The 21,837-nt window shown below is 31.4% G+C and overlaps 1 protein-coding gene across 1 annotated transcript; it reads left to right on the forward strand.

Annotated features, from left to right (window-relative positions):
- Nucleotides 1-4,721: 4,721 nt before the first annotated feature.
- On the forward strand, nucleotides 4,722-10,692 carry LOC139482169 (uncharacterized). The gene is made up of 3 exons (XM_071265870.1): nucleotides 4,722-5,082; nucleotides 7,747-7,926; nucleotides 10,059-10,692. Exons 1-3 carry the CDS (start codon nucleotides 4,773-4,775, stop codon nucleotides 10,301-10,303), a joined length of 735 nt encoding a protein of 244 aa, XP_071121971.1. The 5' UTR covers nucleotides 4,722-4,772; the 3' UTR covers nucleotides 10,304-10,692.
- Nucleotides 10,693-21,837: the final 11,145 nt, after the last annotated feature.

Raw genomic sequence — 21,837 nt, forward strand, 5'->3', positions numbered from 1 at the left:
TAAGCTGCTGCCTACAGAGTTTTATAAATTTTACATTTCTACATTTCTCAGTTACATTAGTTATGGGGTTTTATATATTAAAAAGGGGGGATTTTCCAGTTTTTGGTCAATATTTTCAGCAATTCTCATTTAACTTTGGTTAATTGTTTATATCTTTTGATGTTCGCCCCCTTTTTTTATTTTCACACATTTCTCTTTAATATATATCATTGTGAAGTAATTGAAAGCTTTTCTATGTAAATTTTACGAGCGTATCATGTGCTCATGGCGCAGCTGTTTATTGAAGGCGGTATCATACTATGCATATGGTTGCCTATCATTTCTTAATTACATCTTTCTAATTTGAATTTAAGGGAATAGCTGTTACTTATATAAACAAATCCCAAGTCGATATATAACATGTACAACAATCAAACATCAACCCACGCCAATTTGGATGTAATTGAAAGACATCTAGAGGTTAATATACAGTCTTGATCGCGAACAAAAAACAACATAAGGAAAATAAAGCGATTTTTTTAGAGGAATTATTATTACATGTATTTGCAATAGTTGAAATATATCGGTTACAATATTTTGACTTTTAGGTTCCTCCTACCATTTTGGAAAACTGGGATTTCATTGCGGCTTAGTCTGTCAGATTTCATTGACTGCAGATATGGAATCTTATTTTAATTTTAACATGAAGTCAGAATGAGATTTGAAACAACTTGAATGAAGGTGGAGTAAGACCGAATGGTATACATATATTATTGATTCACTGGTGATGATAACTAGACAATGACAAGTCTTAGAGAACATTTTATAGTTTTTTCATCAGTAAACTAAAATAAGGTGGAGGTATTCTATTATATCCGACAGAGGTACATGTACACTCAATCTATATCAATTTGTGCATTGATAGTTGCGCATGCTAGATAATGAATGATTTTACCTCAAATTTGTGAAAGTTTTAACCGGTGTCTATTTATACTTAAAAATACGATAATAAAATGCCTGTCTTTTTTCAGGACTTCTGATCCAACCATGGAGTATATGGCATGTTTGTGAGATATGGTTTTGGCCGATAGGATGTTCATTAAGAACCTGCAGTACAAAGTATATCACTAGATAAAGCTCTTTGTCTAAGTGTATTATTAAAATGCTTTGCTTTGAGCTCAGTTTATTGTTATGCAATTCCATTTTATATACAATGTCTGTAAGAGCGAGATAAAAGCATTTTCTTTAGATTTGAACAAAATATTTTTTTGTGTATTAGCCAAATTAAAAAAAAACACAAATTTACCAAACAAATGAGCAATTGATACCAGGTTGTTTTGTTACAAATTACTTTTTATACATCTGTAGAAGTACTTCGTACTCACATTTATTATTAGTTTGTTTAATTATTTTGAAAGGACAATTCAAAGTACGATAAGGCCAGTTTTTGGTCCACTATTATCTTATATTCTAAATTTTGTTTTGGAAAGCTACTTATCACGTTAAAATATTCCTTTAGGTTTGAAGTTTTTTTGGATGAACTTCAAAACAATCAATTTCAAAAAATGGGTGATGTTAGGGGGGTAAAAGGTCATTAAAAACGTCAAAAGAAGGAAAGATTACGATTTTTGGCCATTGTGTCTTAAAATTTAATAGCGTGCGCCAACGTGACCCGAAAAAATTATGGCGATTTAGTCAGCAAAAACAGTTTTCATGACAATGGAATAAAATAATTCCTAGGTCACGTTGGCGCAGGCACTGAAAGAATAAAAAAATCACCTGCAAAATGAATCATAATTACAATATTTGAACAATAACAAAAAGTTACCCCCCTAACCTCACCCAGTTGCAAAAATTAGTGGTGTTGTAGTTTATCCAAACAAACTTCGAACCTCAGAGAATGTTTTAACATAAGAAGTAGCTTTCCAAAATCAAATAAAATTGGTTTGCAAATGCGAATATTGATTACTGAAGATTAATGAATTTTATCAAATTGGCATGCATTTAACATATTTAATTAACTTAAAACACCTCAAATTCTTAAATAATGAACATGTTGTTAATAAACCATTTATAATGACTGTTATGTGTTGCAATTCGAAATTGACATATTTGACCTAGATACGACAACCGTTCATGCTGGCTGTTCAAAACTCCTATCTGAAAAATCACATTGCCAGTCGTTTGCTTGTTCACAAACCAAAAAATTGAGATTCATGGAAGAGCATACACAAGCTCTCTACACTTATACCATGCTCTAAATATATATTATAATTTGAATTTTTGATTTTTTCGAAAAACTAAGGATTTTCTTATTCCAGGCAAAGATTACCTTAGCCGTATTTGGCACAACCTTTTGGAATTTTGGATCTTCAATGCTCTTCAACTTTGTACTTGTTTGGCTTTATAAATATTTTGATATGAGCGTCACTGATGAGTCTTATGTAGACGAAACCCGCGTCTGGCGTACTAAATTATAATCCTGGTACTTTTGATAACTATTATAGAATAGAATCAGAAACATTTTAAAGGTCAATATACCCTCTTGTTTTATTCCTCTGTTTCCAAACCCCACTTTTCGATTCTTTCCATAATTGTATTACTTTTTTTTTAAAATCCTATGATTTTGACTGTCTATGAGTTTGACTGTCTATAAGCTTGACTCTGCCTCTGGTATCTTTCGTCCCTCACTGGACATAAAAATTACCTTAATTGTCCTAATCAGAATCGAAATAATTGATGCAGTTTCGCTCGGGCAAAAATAATCATGAATGCATACCCATGTTAAAACTACAATAAAGTATAGCTTGCATCAATTATTTCTTAAACAAAAACGGTACCATTTTTTCTGCACCAGATGCCCATTTCTACAATCATTGTCTTTTCAGTGATGCTGGAGGCAAACATAATTTAAATTTCAGATATTATTAAAAAGAATTAAAGCTATAAACCAAAAGGGTCAATGATATATTTACACTGTTATTGGTCTCCTGTGTCTATTATTGTTGTACTTTTAACATCTTTATACTTTGGTCATGTTCCAGCTGACAACACAATTCTCAATCTAAACACCTTAACCTGTGTGACTTGAAGATTAAGCTATAGCACTTATTCCCACGTGAGGTTCACCTTGTTGTTTCTTTTTTTTTTTCTTTTCTCTTTTTTTTAAATTTTAGACATATTTTATTGATAATCACCTTGTTGTTTCTTCATTTTAATGATGACTTTGAATTTTAAAGCAAAAGCATTAAAATTCAGTACTTCGTAATACTATATCTCATAAAATGATTGTTATAAATGTTCTTAAAAGCTCTCGGAGGAATATTGCATTGAAAATTTATAAAACCGGACTTAAGTAAATTAATAATTGAACAAAATTAATGCATTACATGGAGTTTATTTTGGAAAATCACTATCAACCGGCATTAATATAGCTTTATTTGTAGTTTACCATTATGCCCTTTTATCAATATTAGAACAGACGGCTACAAATTATTTTATTTTGCTTATGTAAATATGTCTCACCGTGAGAATAACTTTCATCCTGTTATGTAAGTCATTAAACGTAATGTGACATTGGCAATTTAGGTACATAATATTGTAATGCTACATGTTGGTGTATAAGGACAGAACAATTGAAATGCAATACTTTTCTGCTCTGTGAAAGCACACACAATAATATTTTATGTAACATAATGAATTTATCGGGCGTAACTCTTGTTTTTAACTTTTTTTGTCAGATATTCAGCATCCTCTAGTTTTATCCATGAGTTGCTAAAAGATATTTTGCACATTAAACCCCTCTTTTTTTCCATGATTTTATAACATATTTTTCAAAAATCGTATATCAACATTTCAGGTAGTCAGGATGTTTTTTTTTCTGAGCACCATGCATTTTGTCTATGAAATACTCGTCAGTGACGCTAGAATCAGATAGATAAAAAAAAGTTCAAAAATACCCACTGTTGTATTCTTCTGTTTAAAACCCTACGTTTCGATTCTTTCCATAATTGTTTTAAATATATTTCAAAAGTCCTTTTTGAAAATCCTTGTTACTTTTCCATTTTTGTTGAAGGAAAAAAGAAAACAATGAATGTTGAATGTTTAAAAAAAAAACTAGAAAGAATCATTGCCCTCCAAATTTTCATTTGATTATATCTAGAATACTAGCGCACAAAACAAGTAATGTATTACCTCTCTTTATATTCTAATATTTGTATGATTCGAGGCTGTTTCTATTTATCTTTAACCATGTTAACTAAACGTGCACATTATTAAAAAAAAAAAATTTCATATATTGAATTTGCATTTTTTAAATGTTCTATTCCTTTTTTTTTTATGAAGACTAAACCATAAAACATTTCCCCTACAATTTTGCATATAACTATTACCTGGACCTGTATTTTAATGCTCTTCAACTTTGTATTTGTTTGGCTGTATAACTTTTTTGATCTGAGCGTCACTGATGAGTTTTTATGTTGACGAAACGCGCGTCTGGCGTATTAAATTATAATCCTGGTACCTTTGATAACTATTAAGCATATATACACATGATACATACAACATATATTGTTACTTTACATGATATAATAGTTGGTTCCGCTAACCGTTTTAATAAGCAGTTATTTAAAATGTTAAGTATAGCAGAGATATAATTGGATGCTGTGGAACAATATTGATATTATATGTTTATGTACAATTCAGCAAGGATACATATCACTTATACGTCAACAATTTATGAAGTTGTACTTGCTCGTTTCTGATAACTAACCTTAAATTTTTTTGGAAAAGTTATGGTGTTTTTACATCAAATTGTATATATTTTGTTATCATATCAAGTAGTTGCATGTACAAAAAAAGTAGGATTTACCGAAAATGCATCTGAACTAGATAACATTTACTTCAATGAAGAAGTGATATTCCAAATTAAGGGGAACATGTTAGAATGTGTTATGCAGTGTAATCATGTGACAGAATGTATGTCCGTTTCGCATTCAAATGCATCAAATGAGTGTATAGGTTTAAGTGCAGGATATGTAAATGGTATGAAGGATATCAAAGAATACCACAGTGATGGGTGGACCTATCATTTAGTTTTAGACAGTAAGAGGCTATGTTACAAATAGGATAATATTTTTTGCTTATGTTATGTTATATCGTTTTGATTTATTGGTGTTTGATGTTTGGCAAACGTTTGCACCTGAACATATAGATTTAACAACTGCTACAAGTGTGTTACGATATTTCTCCACTCGAGACAGTTAAATTTTAATATTTTTTTTAAATAATTAGAATTAAACTGTTTAGAGCGGAGAAATATCGTAATACATGAGTCATAGTGGTGGAATCTGTTTCTCTAATGATTTTTATCCTTTCTTTTCAATGATTTGCAGAAGATTGTGTTCTTTATATGTGACGTCATCAGGCATGGTCGCCTTTTTTCGTGACGTCACAATAGAAAATTCAGTTGAAAACAAGAACATTTGACGTCATAATTAAATTCGACCAATCATTTGCCGGGAACAGATATTTCTCTAGTGAGGAGAAATATTTTTCTCACACCGATCAAGAAATGTGAAAATAGCACAAAAATTAGAGAAAATAAAATGACTAGTAATATTAAGAACAATATATATATTTATAATGATAATAATAAATTGTGTACCTGTTGGTATATTGTTTCGATTTATTAAAGTTTTATATTTTGCAAATTTGTGCACCTAAACAATAAGATCCCAAGAATAAAAATGAAGTAGTAATAAAAAGAGTAATATCATAATGATAATATATATGTTATATTTTGTGTACTGTTGTTTGTATGTTGTTCTTTTTTCAACTTTTTCAGCCATGGCGATGTCAGTTTATTTTCTACTTATGAGTTGGAATGTCCCTTTGCTATCTTTCGCCTCTTTTTTCTATGACTTTTCTAAAGTTTTTCAATGCTTAAAATCCAAAAACATGAAATAAATCATAAGTAAAATTATAATTTCACAGACAATATTCTTACTATGCGTGTATCAACCTACGAAATGTTCGAGAGAAAAAAGTATTTTTCTTAAATCGATCTAGTTATTTAAAATTTTGTATTTCTACTTCTCTGACACACAATGTAGTATTAACATGTCATTCCTTGCACAACGTATGCTTAAATTGAATATATTCTTTAAATCAATTATGTCAATTGCCGTTTTGTTGTTTTGTTTTTCCCGAAGTTATATAGGACAAGAAAACTGACATGTTTGACACCTTCACTTAATCTAAGAAAAAATAATTGGAATATATCTCCATACGATTAGCCTAAAACAGCAATTTATACATGTTATTTTTTAGCTACTTTAATGCTTTTTGTTAATATTTTTTTTTCAAAGACAATTCGGTTCATGTTTAAATGTTTTTATGAAAATCCCGTGTTTCATCATCGCTGTGATAGAGGGTTAATTTGATAATATTGTTTTCTGTATACCATTATATTCACAAATGTTATCGGAATAAATTTGTAAAATTTGTAAAACTTGTAATTTTTAAAAAATAAAGTGAAAAAAAGCCACCATACTCTGAATGTCTGAATGATTTTTTTTTCATTTTTTTTAAAGGATTAAATTATATCAAGTATGCGGACAGACGTTTAAAGGATAAAATTGAATGTACAAATAAAGGCAACAGTAGTATACCGCTGTTCAAAACTCATAAATCCATGTACAAAAAACAAAATCGGGGTAACAAACTAAAACCGAGGGAAACGCATTAAATATAAGAGGAGAACAACGACCCAACACTAAAATGTAACACACACAGAAACTGACCAAGCATCAAACAAAATCCCACGAAAAGAACAAATATAACATCAAAATCAAATACATGAATTTGAGATAGACAAGTACCGTGACACGTCTTATCGCAATGTGAATTTACACTCAAAAATAAGAGAAAACAAACGACGCAACGTTAAAATGTAACACATACAGAAACGAACAATACTATAACAATGGCCATATTCCTGACTTGGTAAAGGACATTTTTAAAGGAAAACATGGTGGGTTGAACCTGGTTTTGTGATATAATAATAGTGCATTAGTGGATTGATATAACTATCAGTATCTGCTAGCTACTATCAATATTTTAAGCGGTTTAGTTTAGTTCAGCATTGTTAATTTTACATGGAAAGGGGGGATGCAATGATTCAGAAACTGCTCTAATATGATAAATAGATGTAAATAGAGTTCTCTTTGTATTGTTTTTCCCTCGATTAAAATGAAAGTTTTTAGATTGATCAAATTTAATGAGAGATAAAAATCAATTATTATAAAATTATATCAAGTCATTATGATACGGGTGTAAATGTAGGATGAATAAAACCCTTTTTTGGGGGCAAAACTTATTCGAATCCTGAATGATTTAAAATTGACAAAAGTGAAGTCTGGCTTACTGAATATAGATAGTGTGTAAACCAAATTATTCTTAGCAGATATTTATATTCGCGCTTTAAATTAACTCTTAATACGATTTGTATATATACGCTTTTCTAACTTCTTTTGTGTATTTGTATTCATGTTATTTTTATACTCGCGTAAGTCGCGAAAAAATAAATTACTCGCGAATATATGTTAATTCAACGAGTTGCACATCTCTATTTATTGGTTTTCTGTTTTAAACGTATGATACAAGCTTAATGTTTAACTTGAATTTATATTGATGATTCACTTTTAAAGGTTGGTTGAAGAACTAATGTCTACCAATTTGATAACAAACACATACTTTGTATTGCAGGTCGATGTCCAAAAAGAAGTGGTTACGTCTACAGTAAAATGATTCAGAGTTGTTATAAGATATATGGTAAAAATATTTCATTGCAGTCTGCAGAGTATGACTCAAAATGTGGTCTCGAAGGAGCGGAACTGATGAGAATAGATTCTGAAGAGAAACAGCTTTTGATTGCTACATTTATTGGTAAATATCTTTCATTAAGGGCAGGTAGAGTAGTTAATGTTTGTATCAAAAGAATCATGCGAAGAAAATTTTACCTGACCTTGATAGATTTCTAAATTTTTCTTCTACATGTTAATATGTTTATCTTTTTTAGATAGTTTCTTGTTTTTATGTTTTATCCTTTACAACATTATTTTGAAGAAACAAAATAAAACGCTATCAGTTTTATATATCCAAAGAGCTTCTTTACATAAAACTTCTTCAGAAAGACTCCAATGAAAACATTTGACATCAAGCAATGTTATTATTACTCGTGGTAAATCAATCCACGAAAAGTGGAACCTACGAAAAGAAATAAATCATAAGTATCAGTAGAAACGTTATGAGCTATTTATCCAGACGTGACCAATACCAAATACCAAATTCCTCTAACTAAAGGTAAACTTTCTTTGAAGAGTTCGAACCGTAGACTCGTAGTCATTTCTTTATTTATCAACTTCCAAATTTAAAGTAAAATATGTGATAAATCATGGCAGAACCAAAACACTAACTAACCGTCAGAATTTGAAATAGCAAAATTTTATAATTTGTATCTTTTGATTTTTCTAATGAACAAATCGTGGAAATACATTATTTGGGAAAAGAATAGATTGGTAAATACGATCTTTCTTTGTAACCCATGTATTAGCAGAACCACTGTACATGTATCACGTCAGTGGGGGTAAACTCTTTCAGAAATGTTTAAACATTGTTAAGGTGGTATGGAAGTCAAATATAAAAATGATAGAATTAGTTCATACTTTGTCAAAACGTAGTATCTATTGATATATGTTATTAATATAATAAAAATGATAGGTCACCGCGCATTTTCTCAAGCTACAGGACGTGACAAAATGACACATTTTGTATGGATTATACAGGAAAAAACACCATTTTGTGATTAGAAACTAAACAAAATGATAGAATTGTTAAATACTTAAGGAAAAGATAGCTTTCAGACAATGCTTTGAGAATATCAAAAGGAAAGATAGGGTCACCGTACGTTTTTCCCGGCTAAAATACAAAAAAGGAAAATTCCATGTAGAATCCTTCAGAAAATGCACTGTTTTAGAGTTACCTCCCCTTAAAATGCCAATTTAAAAAAAAAATTACAAACAATCAAAAATAATCAACATTTGCAAAAATAATAATATTTATAAGTTATATTCTTATAAATTGGTTCTTTTAAATGAAAATTCATATTAAATATCTGCATTCCTGCATCAAAGTTTCCTAACTTGATAGAAAATCTGGACCTTTGGTTCTCTATTTTTTACAATCCAAGATGGAGGAAGACACCCATCCCACCTTAAGTGATGGTCCAGTTGTTTTTATTGTAGTTATGATTATGCGTTCTCCATCGAAAATCGTCAACATGTGTCTTCCCAGGACCTGCCTAGATTGCTTATTATACACAACCCTCTAAAACAGAAATACAAACATATCGACAAGCTCTTTAATTTCACTTTCAGATATACATTTTGTATGTATGAAGTTCTGTCACTCTGTGACCTACATATCAGTGCATAGGTGTATTCCATAAGTCCCGGTGAATTTGAGATCATGGAAACTACAGAAAGCTTCTATCTAAATGTAATATTGATATCGACATTGATTGACAACTTTAAACAAACATCTATTAACAAACTTTGTCAGCATTTTCATTTTTCAGTATCAAAGTACCATCAGTCTCATTGCATGAATTTTACATATGTTTTACATTCTTCATTAATATGGATGTGCTCTTGAAACGCCATTTTTGTATAAAAATGCAAAGTATAAAACTCTAAGACTTTCGGTTCCTTTTTGAGTGCAAAATACCATTCATTGAAGTTTTAATTGTACCTTGATTTTGTCTTAATCCAAAACAAAACAAATGTATGCGATTTAAACATGGTTTATCTACTGTTTCTTCTTATCTATACAGGACGAGTTCTGCTTAACGTTTAATGACATGTAATGATTTACATTTTGTCGTGTGTTCTTAATAAGACCATTAAAAATCATACCAAAAATTCTTGTTTCAAATTTCAAATAAAAAAACAAATACTTTTGTTCAATTAAACCAAGATATTTTGGAAAATCAATCTTATTGTTTTGTACAATATTTGTAGATTATTTTGATGTTACTAGTTGGATACTGTTTCAAGGATCACATCTAATTGCAGAGGAGCATTGGCGATACAATGATGGATCAATCATTAATTACTTCAATTGGCATTCAACACAACCTGATTCAACTGGTAACCCAGGTCAGACAGAAGTGATTGGTATGAGAAAGAGTGATGGTTATAAATGGCATGACCTATGGTTGCATGATAAAGGCGCATTTTTATGCGAAAAAAGAATTTTTGATTGACAGAATATTTCTATTTATAATTTTTGAAAAACAACAATACATGATTTAAGAAATATCCTCTAATTGTGCCAACTTTGGAAATTGTTTTGAACAGTATTTTGTTTTATGTGTACCAGATTATTAATTGTTTTTCATAGGAGAATTGTATGGATGATACAATGGAAGGTTTTCTCTTTTCCACGCTTCGAATTGTTTTATTCTGGAAGTAGATAAAATTGGAAATTCAGAGGGTCGTAAAACCTTTTATATGTTTTATCTGACAAAATAGACACACCACAGTAATGGAATATGGCTTATATACAAAAGAGACGTTCAAATATTTGCAAACTGCTGTAGTACGTCTACGATTAAAAACATAGCAAATGTGCAATAGAAAAAAGAAGAAGAAATGTAATTTCGATAAATAGGCAATATTTGATTTTCAACCTTATCCCAAAATATCAAAATTGAAAAAAAAGGAATAAACAAATTGCCGGTAACAAAATCAATGTTCTCTCTCTGATATAATGAATTTGCAATTTTTGAAAATTATAACATGTATAAGGTATTTCAGAAAAAAAACCGAATACATTCTGAAGGTCGATTTAGTTTGATAAGATAATTGTTATTTGTTACTGCATACAATATTAATAATATTTAATGGCGTCCTCGGTGGACTTCTGTTTGACCTTCATTAGAAACACTTAAATCCAACACTAATACTTATTCCACTCTGTGATTTTCATACATCTGATATTGGTAATATATCTGTTAATGTTGTTAATGAGCACAGACAAAAAGACAAAACACCTTGGTATTCAAAACATCTTTGAAGAAAAACAGATTGTACAATCAAATTATTCATGAGCATTGCATAATTTTAATTAACATTTCTTTTATATTACAAATCCCAAGGGACTACCAAAGCCAAGCTTATAATTTAAAAACTGATAAATAAGATGTCCATTAGAAGTTTATAAAGAAAACAACGCATCCATATTTCATGATTATAAAGAAGGCTAAGCATCTACAACAATTAGGAATGCAACAAAGCATCAGTATTATAGTTGTTTGGGTTTACAAAGATGAATAACCAACATGACATAAGTAAATAAAATATATTCAGATTACCAAATATTTACAGCCATACACAGACATCAAACTGATTAGATATACAAATCTTCAATTAATACAAAATAATTCCAAATGACAGTATTGCACGTGACTGTTGCAAATAAGGAATCTTGTGAAAAGTTGATAAATTTTTGTTAATACATTTCAGTAACAAATTTTACATATTGACAGATGCTTAATAGTTGAATATTATTCGTAAGGTAGCAATTTTCATGCATGTCGTGGGTCAATTACAAATTTCGATACTCATCGAAGTATTCATTTTCAACAGGATTATAAGGGCGATTTTGGAAAACCCACGAAATAAAATATTCAAGAAATCTTCAATCTACGACAAATAGTATCCATAAACAAATATGAATCAACAGTAATTGTGTTTTTACTTAATCACAATGAACTCAGACACGATGAAATTCAGAGCCCGGTTTACTCCATAGAACTCCAGTTTATCTTCGAAGACCTTAAGTTGTGTGTTGATTCTTTATGCAGTTGGTTTACTATCACATTGACGTATCCTCAACAATTTGGCGTTTCAGATTTTAATGCATTCGTGGTAATTTCATTGCTCATTCCCCAAAATACAAAACGACGTCACGTCATTGGTTGAATTTCAATTGTTTGGGACGCTGTAAGCCAATCTCATCATTTTGATTTACGATTTTGAAAATATATTCCAGAATGCATTATATTCTGAAACGGCGAATTCGTAATCATATTTATCAATACTGAAAATATAACATTCATCAATGTGTGTACTTTGACAATTAGCCAACTGATGTTAATTTCGTTAGTTTAAAGTATTATCATATGAAAAACCCTTTTTCTATAAATTTTGCTCTTTTTATATTGATGTTGTCCTCATTTTTCAATAACAGAATATCATTTTAGTTAAAGAGGTACATTGATTGTGAATCCAGGTCAGTTAGTATGGCGTCCTTTCTAATAATAAAGCACCGAGCATAACACACTCTATTGAAGTCGAGTTTTAAATTGTAGAAATTATTTTCTTATTACGCAATGCTACAATTCTTAACAAGAGCGTATCGAAAGATTCACCAATAAGTCCTTTTTTGAAAGATAACTTCTTCCTTTTTTATTTAAAAGTACAATTATTTCTTAAAATTGATTGATGTTCTTTTAAACAATTCTTGAAACGGTTAGTATATGATGTACATATGTCGGTAGGATCATTAACTAAAAGTTTTGTCTTACAATTACAAAAACGTTTCACTAATTACAATATGAAAGAGAATTTAAATTCATGTGTAATTTCGATTTTTTTTAATTTCATGTAATTTAAAAGAACTAGTAATGAAGCATTCACATTAAATTGACAAGTTAATCAAAAATTCCGTTTTTATTACTTTCTTCTTAATGTAAGGTATCGATTTTCTTTAAAAGAAACCAACGTTTGATTCATCAGAAAACTATTAACACTCACCTCGTTAAAAAAGCCCTACAAAAGCAACATAGATTGGAAAATATCAAATGAAAAAGTACATATCAAGTTTAAAATACAATAATTTTGACAACAAATACCAAATGCCTACACATTTTTAATATATTATCATTGATATGGTGTAAATATAAAGCAATCGATTTAAAACTTTGAATTTGTCAAATAGTAAGTATTTTGTATCCTAAGAATATGACACCTTAGCTATATTCGGCAAAACCTTTCGAATTTTTGGATCCGCAATGCTTTGGTAATTCGTACTTCATTTAACCCTTTTTACATTTTTATTCGAGCGACACTGGTGAGTCATTTGTAGAAGACACGCCAGTCTGGCGTACAACTTTTTTTGCCTGGTAACTAGGATGATATGCAATCTGTGCAGATGTTAATAGCTTTAGTATTGGCGATACTAATAAATGGACGCCGACGTAAGAGAAAAAAATCGAAGTTTTAAGCACCGCACCCTGACCTCAGGACAGCCACTGAACTGCATTTCTTCACTGATTGACATAAGTTTATCAAGTTTCCACCGAAACGTACTCAAAAGCCATAAGGCATTGTCCCAGTCGCAATTAACTAAATTAGGCGAGACCATGGTATGGACATGCTCTTCGACAAAAAGGGCAATAAACAGAACAATAAGGTCATCGTGTACATGGTATAAGTTACTGAGGAGACAAACGATGGATTGGAATTAGAACGTTCAACCAATAACAATGTTCTAACCGCAAAATAAAAAGATGTCAGAAGGTATGAAGCCAATAGAAATGAGACAAAAGCTTACCAAGTTACCAGATTCTTAGACGCATGATGGAGGGTTGTGGACGAATGACCCACAAATCCATTACCGAAAGATTCCAAAATTGAAAAATTGAAGTAGTATACAGGGCATAGAGTTGAGCCTTTACCAAGTGGACGAAAGTGAAGGCCCCAAGTAGATCCCTAAAACCTTACAAGACAAAAGAATAGTTCTAGACAATCCGATTCAAGATAACGTAAATTAGATTTTTTGTCAAGGAAGAAAAATATTTCAATTGTAATGAAACTGGTCATTTGAGGAGAGAATGTCTCGTGCAAAGGTAGACCATAAAAACAAGATAAGTACTTATACGTGATTATGTAACGTTAGTAGTAATTCGAGCGAAGCATTTGTGTACAAAGCAAACGTTACGCCACACCACATTCCAAAGTAATGCACATGCTACCATTAAGAATTGAGTTCACTCAGGTCGTTTATCATTATTGAATAGGGCAAAAACTGGGCAAAGATAAGTCTTCACCTTCTATTAAAAAATCATGATAGAAAATGCAAGCTATGGAAAATCATATCAACTTGGAGATATGTAATCAACTCGAAGGCTTCTTAAAAGGAACACAGAGACTCCCTACCAGCCTTCGATATACCGATGTAAACGTTATTTCCTGAACATACCAATTGATATAAATTAGAAGATGTGGTCTGAGTGCCAATGGGACAACTCTCCATATAAGTAAAAAAAAAATAACAATTATAACGGAGCCTTGGCACAGACCGAACAGTAAGCTAAAAAGGACCCCAAAATGACTAGTGTAGAACAATTCAAACTGGAAAACCAACGGTCTAATCTATATAAAAAACGATAAACGATAAACACCTATGAACCACGCCAACAAACGACAACCACTGAATAACAGGCTCCTGACTTAGGACATGTGCATAAAAATGCAGGAACTTTAAACGTTTTAACAGGTGCCAATCTTCAGCTTAACCTTACACAGCAGTGTAACATTACAACATAAAAAAGAAACACTAATATTATCAATTGAAATGGCTTAACCCGATCAAAAGACATTTAAACATAAACAAGTAAACAAACACTAAATGACGTTAAACACTATCATAACTATGTATCTTCACATTGAAAACTTGCATGCTCATGTTGAATACTTTGAAACAGAAAAAACAGGGCAAAATCTTTTAGAAATGGAAATTTTATAAAAAATTACAGTGTACGCGATCTCAAACCTTAAATTCTTTCTAGAAATTTATGAGATTTATATTAAAAGTTTCTATCAGTAATGGTTCGAACAAGTTCTAAAATCAATGCCTATCATCTATTTTAATAGAGTTATGACTCTTGGAATTATTCATTATATACAAAACTGCAATGTTAGCGCTCTCAAGCCTACATTTTTCCAAGATATGGATCACACTTTAAAGAACAAAACAAAAACATTTTTTGAGTTCTTTCCCTTTGACATATAGAATATGTAACGCGGGCGATATGAATAAATATAAAAATAAGGAGAAAACTGTCCACCAAAGTTTAAATGAAGTGGTTGTAAGTAATTATAGGCAACCGTATGGCCTTTACCAATGAGAATACCAATACCGTATGGCAGCCTATAAAAGACTCTTTTTTCCATGTATTTATATTACCGACCGTGCAAGGGCTGTATAGCCAGTCAGGGTCGTTAAAAACTTCCATCGTCGTATTTACACGCATTTCAATTTGTTTATTAATCTCTTTTATAATATTTTTTTTTTTATTAGACACCAGACAAATAAATTCTCATTTCTTGTACTTATGTCAATAAACACAAAGACGACGTTAAAACTACAATTTATCTTTTAATATTGTTCAGAAATTGCATATAACCAGGTTCACAATCTGAGACTGGAGTCTACAGTTTCAAAAGTAAGAATGAGTATTATGTATAAAGTGTATAACCATGTGGCTTGACAACAAATAGATAAATTTGAGAAAAATAGGTAGGGAAGTAGTAATGCATTGAATTACAGGTTGAAAATAGTGCAAAGGAAGGTTATTATTCAGAGGCATCATATGCTAGTAATAGAATGGAATGATTTAAAATATATTGTTTTTGAAATAACACATGATAAATATAATGTGGCACCAGTACAAAATACAATATCATATACGTCCGGCTTTAGAAAAATCGCGCGTGTGTTGTGCTTTAATTCCATATTCAATCAGATTAAAATACAGTGTTATATTGTGTCCAAGCTTTGCTTACAATGATCTTTCACTTCGTTTTAATATGTGTTTTAGTAATTATCACAACAGCCACAGAAATTTCAGCTTTCAAATTATTGAATTGATATTAATCCTAAAAAAACTTTTTTTAAACAGAAAGTAGAACGGAGCGTTTGAAGATCCTTGCAAGCATGGACATATGATATGTATTTTGATCTGATTGGACATTTTTAAGTAGGAGGATACCAATGTTTATTCTTCAGACTTTCATGTAATGAAATTTGAACATTAAAAATGTTCATCTGATTAACATGATTAAAGAGAACATTTAAGTATTCAACTGACAAGCAATACATTATCTTACCTGTATATGGCAAAACCTTTCGAAATTCTAGGTCTTTAATGTACTTTTACTTCGTGTTTTATTTGACAATTTTAAATTTGTTTTTTCGAGTGTCAATGATGAGTCTTTTGTAGACGAAACGTGGGTCTGACGTACAAACCTGTTATCTATGATGAATGTTTTCCCTGCTGAAAGAGTTAACTATATAACTAGATAGGACGATTCTTCACATTTGTCATAGGTTTTGATAAAAAAAAAAAAAAAAAGATATTCGCCTAAAATCTACAACTGTCAATAATGACTTCTAGGGTCTTATTTGTAAATTTGGATGAAAAGCAAAATAATAAAAATACCGAACTACGAGGAAAATTCAAAACGGAAATTCCTTAATCAAAAGTCAAAATCAAAAGCTCAAACACATCAAACGAATGGACAATGACTGCCATATTCATGACTTTCTTATGTAGAAAATGGTGGATTAAACCTGGCTTTATAGATAGCTATACCTCTCATTTGTATGGCAGTCGCTTAAAATTCCATCATATTGACAACGATGTGTGAACAAAAGAAACAAACATAATAGGTAAAAATAGGGTGGGTCCATTGTTGTTTTGATTTCTGACTTCTTTGAGGCATCGTTGCGTTCCTTGTCATTCATGCTTATGCGTGCATGTACATGTAACATGCATAAACATACGGAAAAAACGAATTTATCTTATTCGGACCTGTAATTTTTGTTAATAAAAAGTAATTTGAAGTCGCTTGGCAGTGAAAATATTCTGAGGAAACATATCTTCATTCAAATGTTTCACTCTGTTTCATAAGCCATCCTTTTGAAACAAGAACTTTCCAATGACAACATAAAGTTAACATACTTTGAGTTCTACCACTTTACTATTTCCTATCAATCTATTTTATACATCGATTTATCTTTTCTTTGGTACGAGTATTCAATTTCCTAATAATTAACTAAATTGAAAGATATTAAACAATTCTTCTCACATCATTAAATCAACAAACTTCTACAGAGCGATTGCCATCTGAAGAAGAAAGCAATGCGATAACAAAAATATTAAGATAATTGAAATGTAGAAGTCCATTGAAACTGGCAAAACAAACGTATTTTTATTTTACTTACAGAACGACTCGAAATATGTGGAAACAAACTAGTAACACAAAACACCACAAAAACCGAAAATTACAATGTAACTACATTTCAAATAGTTCTGATCTTAAACAATACTTTCAATATATATAATATATATAATTTAATCTTCAAAGAAAAAACGTAATTTAAAAAGGTAGGCGAAGTATGTAAGAGCTAAATACATCTATTTGTACATGATACTTTACTTTCGTTATTTAAAATTCTAGATTGAAAAAAAAAGTTATATATTGTTGGGTGATAATAGTATTTATATACTGGTAGACAACAACCCTATCAATAGATATAAGAGAGATCAAAATGTACCAAACAATATAAGTGCCCATTTGAAAACACAACCTTGGTCTTGCTTTGTTTCATCAAAAAAAATTGTGAAAGTAGATACAAGTATGTTGTCTTAGGGTGGGATAAATCAAACGTTGTAAAAAAAATCACTCTTATTCAGTCAAAACATTCTCTGAGACTGCCATCGTCAAGATGCTTCATGTTTTGATTCACAACATATTTGTTTTGTTTGGAGGATGTATTTTTGTTTACAAATAATCAACATTTCATTGAAAACCAATTGTGACCCTCTTTTTGCCGACTTGTTTCTTTATTCAGAATAATTTTATTTCATACAGTTACTTTTTTGGAAGAATGAGAAGAGGCGAGCAATATCATTTGACTTCACGTTTCTCTATATAGATTATGTTCTTTAAAAAATAATTCATCGTTGAACTTGAAATAAAGGATACGAAAGATACAAATAAGTTTGCCTCACATCTTGACATGTTGTCTTGATGTACGTTTAAATTGGCCATCAGGGTCGGTGGAGGACTAAACTTTAAATGGAAACTTCTAAACAAAGCTTCCCAATTGTGAACATTCAATTTCTTTCACGCAAATTTCCAGCTAAGTCTGAATATAGCGTTGTATTTCCTATCAACATCATTTTGAAAGAAGGTTGTTGCTTACATGGAAGCTATTACACCAGGATTTTCTGTAGTACTGGACAGGATAAAACTTGACTCATGCCAATTTTTCTTTATTTAAAACAATGATAAATTCTGCATCATTTTTTGAAAAGTGCAAATTTTACAAAGACTAAAAAAAAAACAATGGTGGTATTACACCTTCACCGAAAAAGACGGATTTGTTCCAATTGTTGTAGCCACAATTCCGTCCTCTTTCACTCGTATGTGTTTTACCGAATTAGACCTATCATAAAGTTTGTTCTTACACGATTAATACGACAAGTGTCCCTTCCAGATCGCATGAGTTTGAATATTCCGGTGGAATCTTCCATCTCTCTTTGGTTAATTCCAATATCTAATATGCATATCGAAAATAAACGATTGTCTACTAATAGTGGTAGATATTATGGGCATAATTGTGCAAATCGTGATACAAGCATGAAATTTGGTATAAAGGTTGACTAAATGATTATAAAAAAAAATCAGCTGTTGGCCATTAAAATTTTTCATATTTTCAAAATGGCCACCGCTCATTATGAAATGGCGTCATATCCAATTGGCTACATCCTTTTAAAGCTGTTTTATAGGTATAATCCGATGTAAGTTTTGATAAAACTTCAATTAAAGTTCCTAAAGTACGACAAAACAATACATACAGAAAGAAAAAAAGTTACTTCCGGTTCCAAAATAGCGGCAACAACGTGGAAAATGTCAATTTCATTATTTCTATCAACGGTCTTTGTTCTGTTCAGATGCATATATACAGGTTACCTATCTTATAATTCTCTGAAAGTTACCAATACACACACCTGTACAAGGAAGACAAGAATGGTAGCATTTACAATTACCTACACAGCTTGATTTCTTGCATTCGGATTTCAACCATCCTGACACGTGAATGCAACGGCAGCCAACGAAATCTATTTTGGTTTCAAACTGTTATTGTTTTCTTTTCTTTTATCCAACTCGGGTGTACATGGACCTGTCGAATGCATAAATCCGGATGAGCCTAAACATGTCCACCTTGATATGCTTCTCTTTTAATGTGATCCGGAAGAGAACCTCTGGTAGGCAGAATAGCATCATAAAGCCGAAGCTTCCTTGTAAACGGTTTAAATCGTGCCTCGTTAACAGCAGATGTTAATGTTGCCATACATGATGCAAACAATTGCTTCTATGTTATCAATATCTGTGTCTGTGTTTTGATATTAAAGCGGGATAAAAACGTCCGTTACATCTGGGCATACTTTCCATGTGTGCCAAGCTGACCTCTTCACTTTACCATAAAATGCCGACACAGTGTCACATCCATTAAATGCATGGCAGAAAAGAAACAACTACACTACACGAGGACCAAACGAATTTTCTTTGACATGTAGCGGAAGCCATAAAAAGCCTTCATTCCTTCAAAAACCTGTTCACAATTTGTCCACACCCTATCTTGCGAGTGCTGCAATTTCTAATACTACTACATCTATGTCAGTACTATTAAAAATTACTTTTCACAATCATTTTCAGCAGCATGCTGATCATGGATAATCATTCGTGTATTTGATTCTTCATGGTTACAAGGGGAAGTATCCGTATTGAAATTGAAAAGAATATTTTCACCTTGAGTATATAACATAAGAAATTTTATAAATCACTAAACAAGCAATTAGGTCGGCAAGAAACTTGAACAAATCCGTTTTGTTGTCATCTTCACAGAAACAACAACTCCGAACCTTTGGCCTGTTACCAGAACCAATAACTTCCGTCTAGCACCAGTAACTTAAAATTGAGAATGGAAATGGGGAATGTATCAAAGATACAACAACCCGACCATAGAAAAGACAACAGCAGAAGGTCACCAACAGGTCTTCAATGTAAGGAGAAATTCCCGCACCCGGAGGCGTCCTTCAGCTGCCCTCTAAACAAATATATACTAGTTCAGTGATAATGAACGCCATACTAATTTCAAAGTTGTACACAAGAAACTAAAATTAAAACAATACAAGACTAACAAGACCAGAGGCTCCTATCTTGGGGCAAAAATGCGGCGGGGTTAAACATGTTTATGATAGCTCAACCCTCCCCCTATACCTCTAGCCAATGTAGAAAAGTAAACGCGTAACAATACGCACATTTAAAATTCAATTCAAGAGAAGTCCGAGCCTTTTTTTCTCGTCCCAGCCTTTAAATCATTCACTTCAGAAGCATCAAATATAATGTCTACTCATGGATACATATCGTTACAAGATTTTAGGCTAAAAGGCATAATCATCAAATATTTTGCCCCACGAGGTGGCCTGGAATAAATCATTGCTGCTCCACAAACGATTAATGCGTCAGAATTTGTATCAGTTGATGGGAAATCGCAAAATGTCTCAAGTATACCCACTTGCTGTGATTTAATACCACTGTTTAAAGTGACATTCTGAGACAAAGACGTTTAGGTTTGCATGGCTAAAAAAATTTTCAAAGTTAACTTTGACAAGAAATTAAAGTAAAGAAAAGAGATCGCAATCACTTTTAAGGTTCTCCAGCTTTGTTTTTCACAAAGAAGTTTCCAGTTTCATTTTACGGTTTTTATAGGGAATTGTTTTTTTTATCTGGTTATAAAAAGCAGATTCTCTTTTGTTTTGCATTTGCTTCAAAACATCTTCGTATTGTTTGGACCCAATGTCTTTGAATTTATATACATATCTTACCTGCTTCCGAATCAACAACTTCCTTAAGGTAGCACAATACAAAGATTTTATAACTCCAACTCTCAAGTTTTAAAATGCTGTAACTTTATTAATATGACTTGAATATTTATAAAAGTGATAGTTTTGGATAGCTGTGTAAAAAGGAGAATACCATCTTAATCCAGAAAGACCCTGACAATTTTCAGAAATAGGTGGTTCTCATCCTGACAAATACGAGGTACTACGAGTAACAAATAAATTAAATCCAATTCTCAAGGACAACACCATACATAGAAAGACCTGGCTAAACCGAATCAGGCGTAAACCGAAAACATGTATCAACCAAACTTGTTCTTAAGCACCGCCATATCAAATTGTATGCGTTGTCAACCTGATTAAACCGAACATCGGTCAAAACCTAACAAAATCATAAATCCCGAAGAGGTTCGGTTTAAACAGGTTTCACTCTACACAGAAAGACATTAGAAATAGCAACGAGCACAACATAGTTCGGCCTCAATATCAGCCACAACTTACCATGGAACCATTACATAGGCACATTAACCAAATAAATGACAACATCAATTCTTTCTTGAGAGGAAATATCAGCTCCTATTAAAATGCGATCATGGCACAATGCTACACCAGACTTGTGAGACTAATTATGGAGTATGGTTGTATCATTTGGGATCCAACAACTCAGAAAAAACATCAGATAATTAGATATATCTAATATAACCACCAGTACATAATCAAACCCAATTTTCTCTGTGCTCCTTCGTTTACAAACGTTACTAATCCAGATGTACAAGGATTATTAAATCCAGCCAGTTTATGTGCCCAGCTAATGGCGT

The sequence above is a fragment of the Mytilus edulis genome, chromosome 7 (assembly GCF_963676685.1).
Source record: "Mytilus edulis chromosome 7, xbMytEdul2.2, whole genome shotgun sequence".
Classification (NCBI taxonomy): Eukaryota; Metazoa; Mollusca; class Bivalvia; order Mytilida; family Mytilidae; genus Mytilus; species Mytilus edulis.

Coding starts and splice junctions, on each gene's coding strand:
- LOC139482169 (XM_071265870.1), top strand. CDS start 4,773: ATGGTGTTTTTACATCAAATTGTATATATTTTGTTATCATATCAAGTA. Junction 5,083..7,746: donor CTATCATTTAGTTTTAGACA/GTAAGAGGCTAT, acceptor TTTGTATTGCAG/GTCGATGTCCAAAAAGAAGT. Junction 7,927..10,058: donor TTTGATTGCTACATTTATTG/GTAAATATCTTT, acceptor CAATATTTGTAG/ATTATTTTGATGTTACTAGT.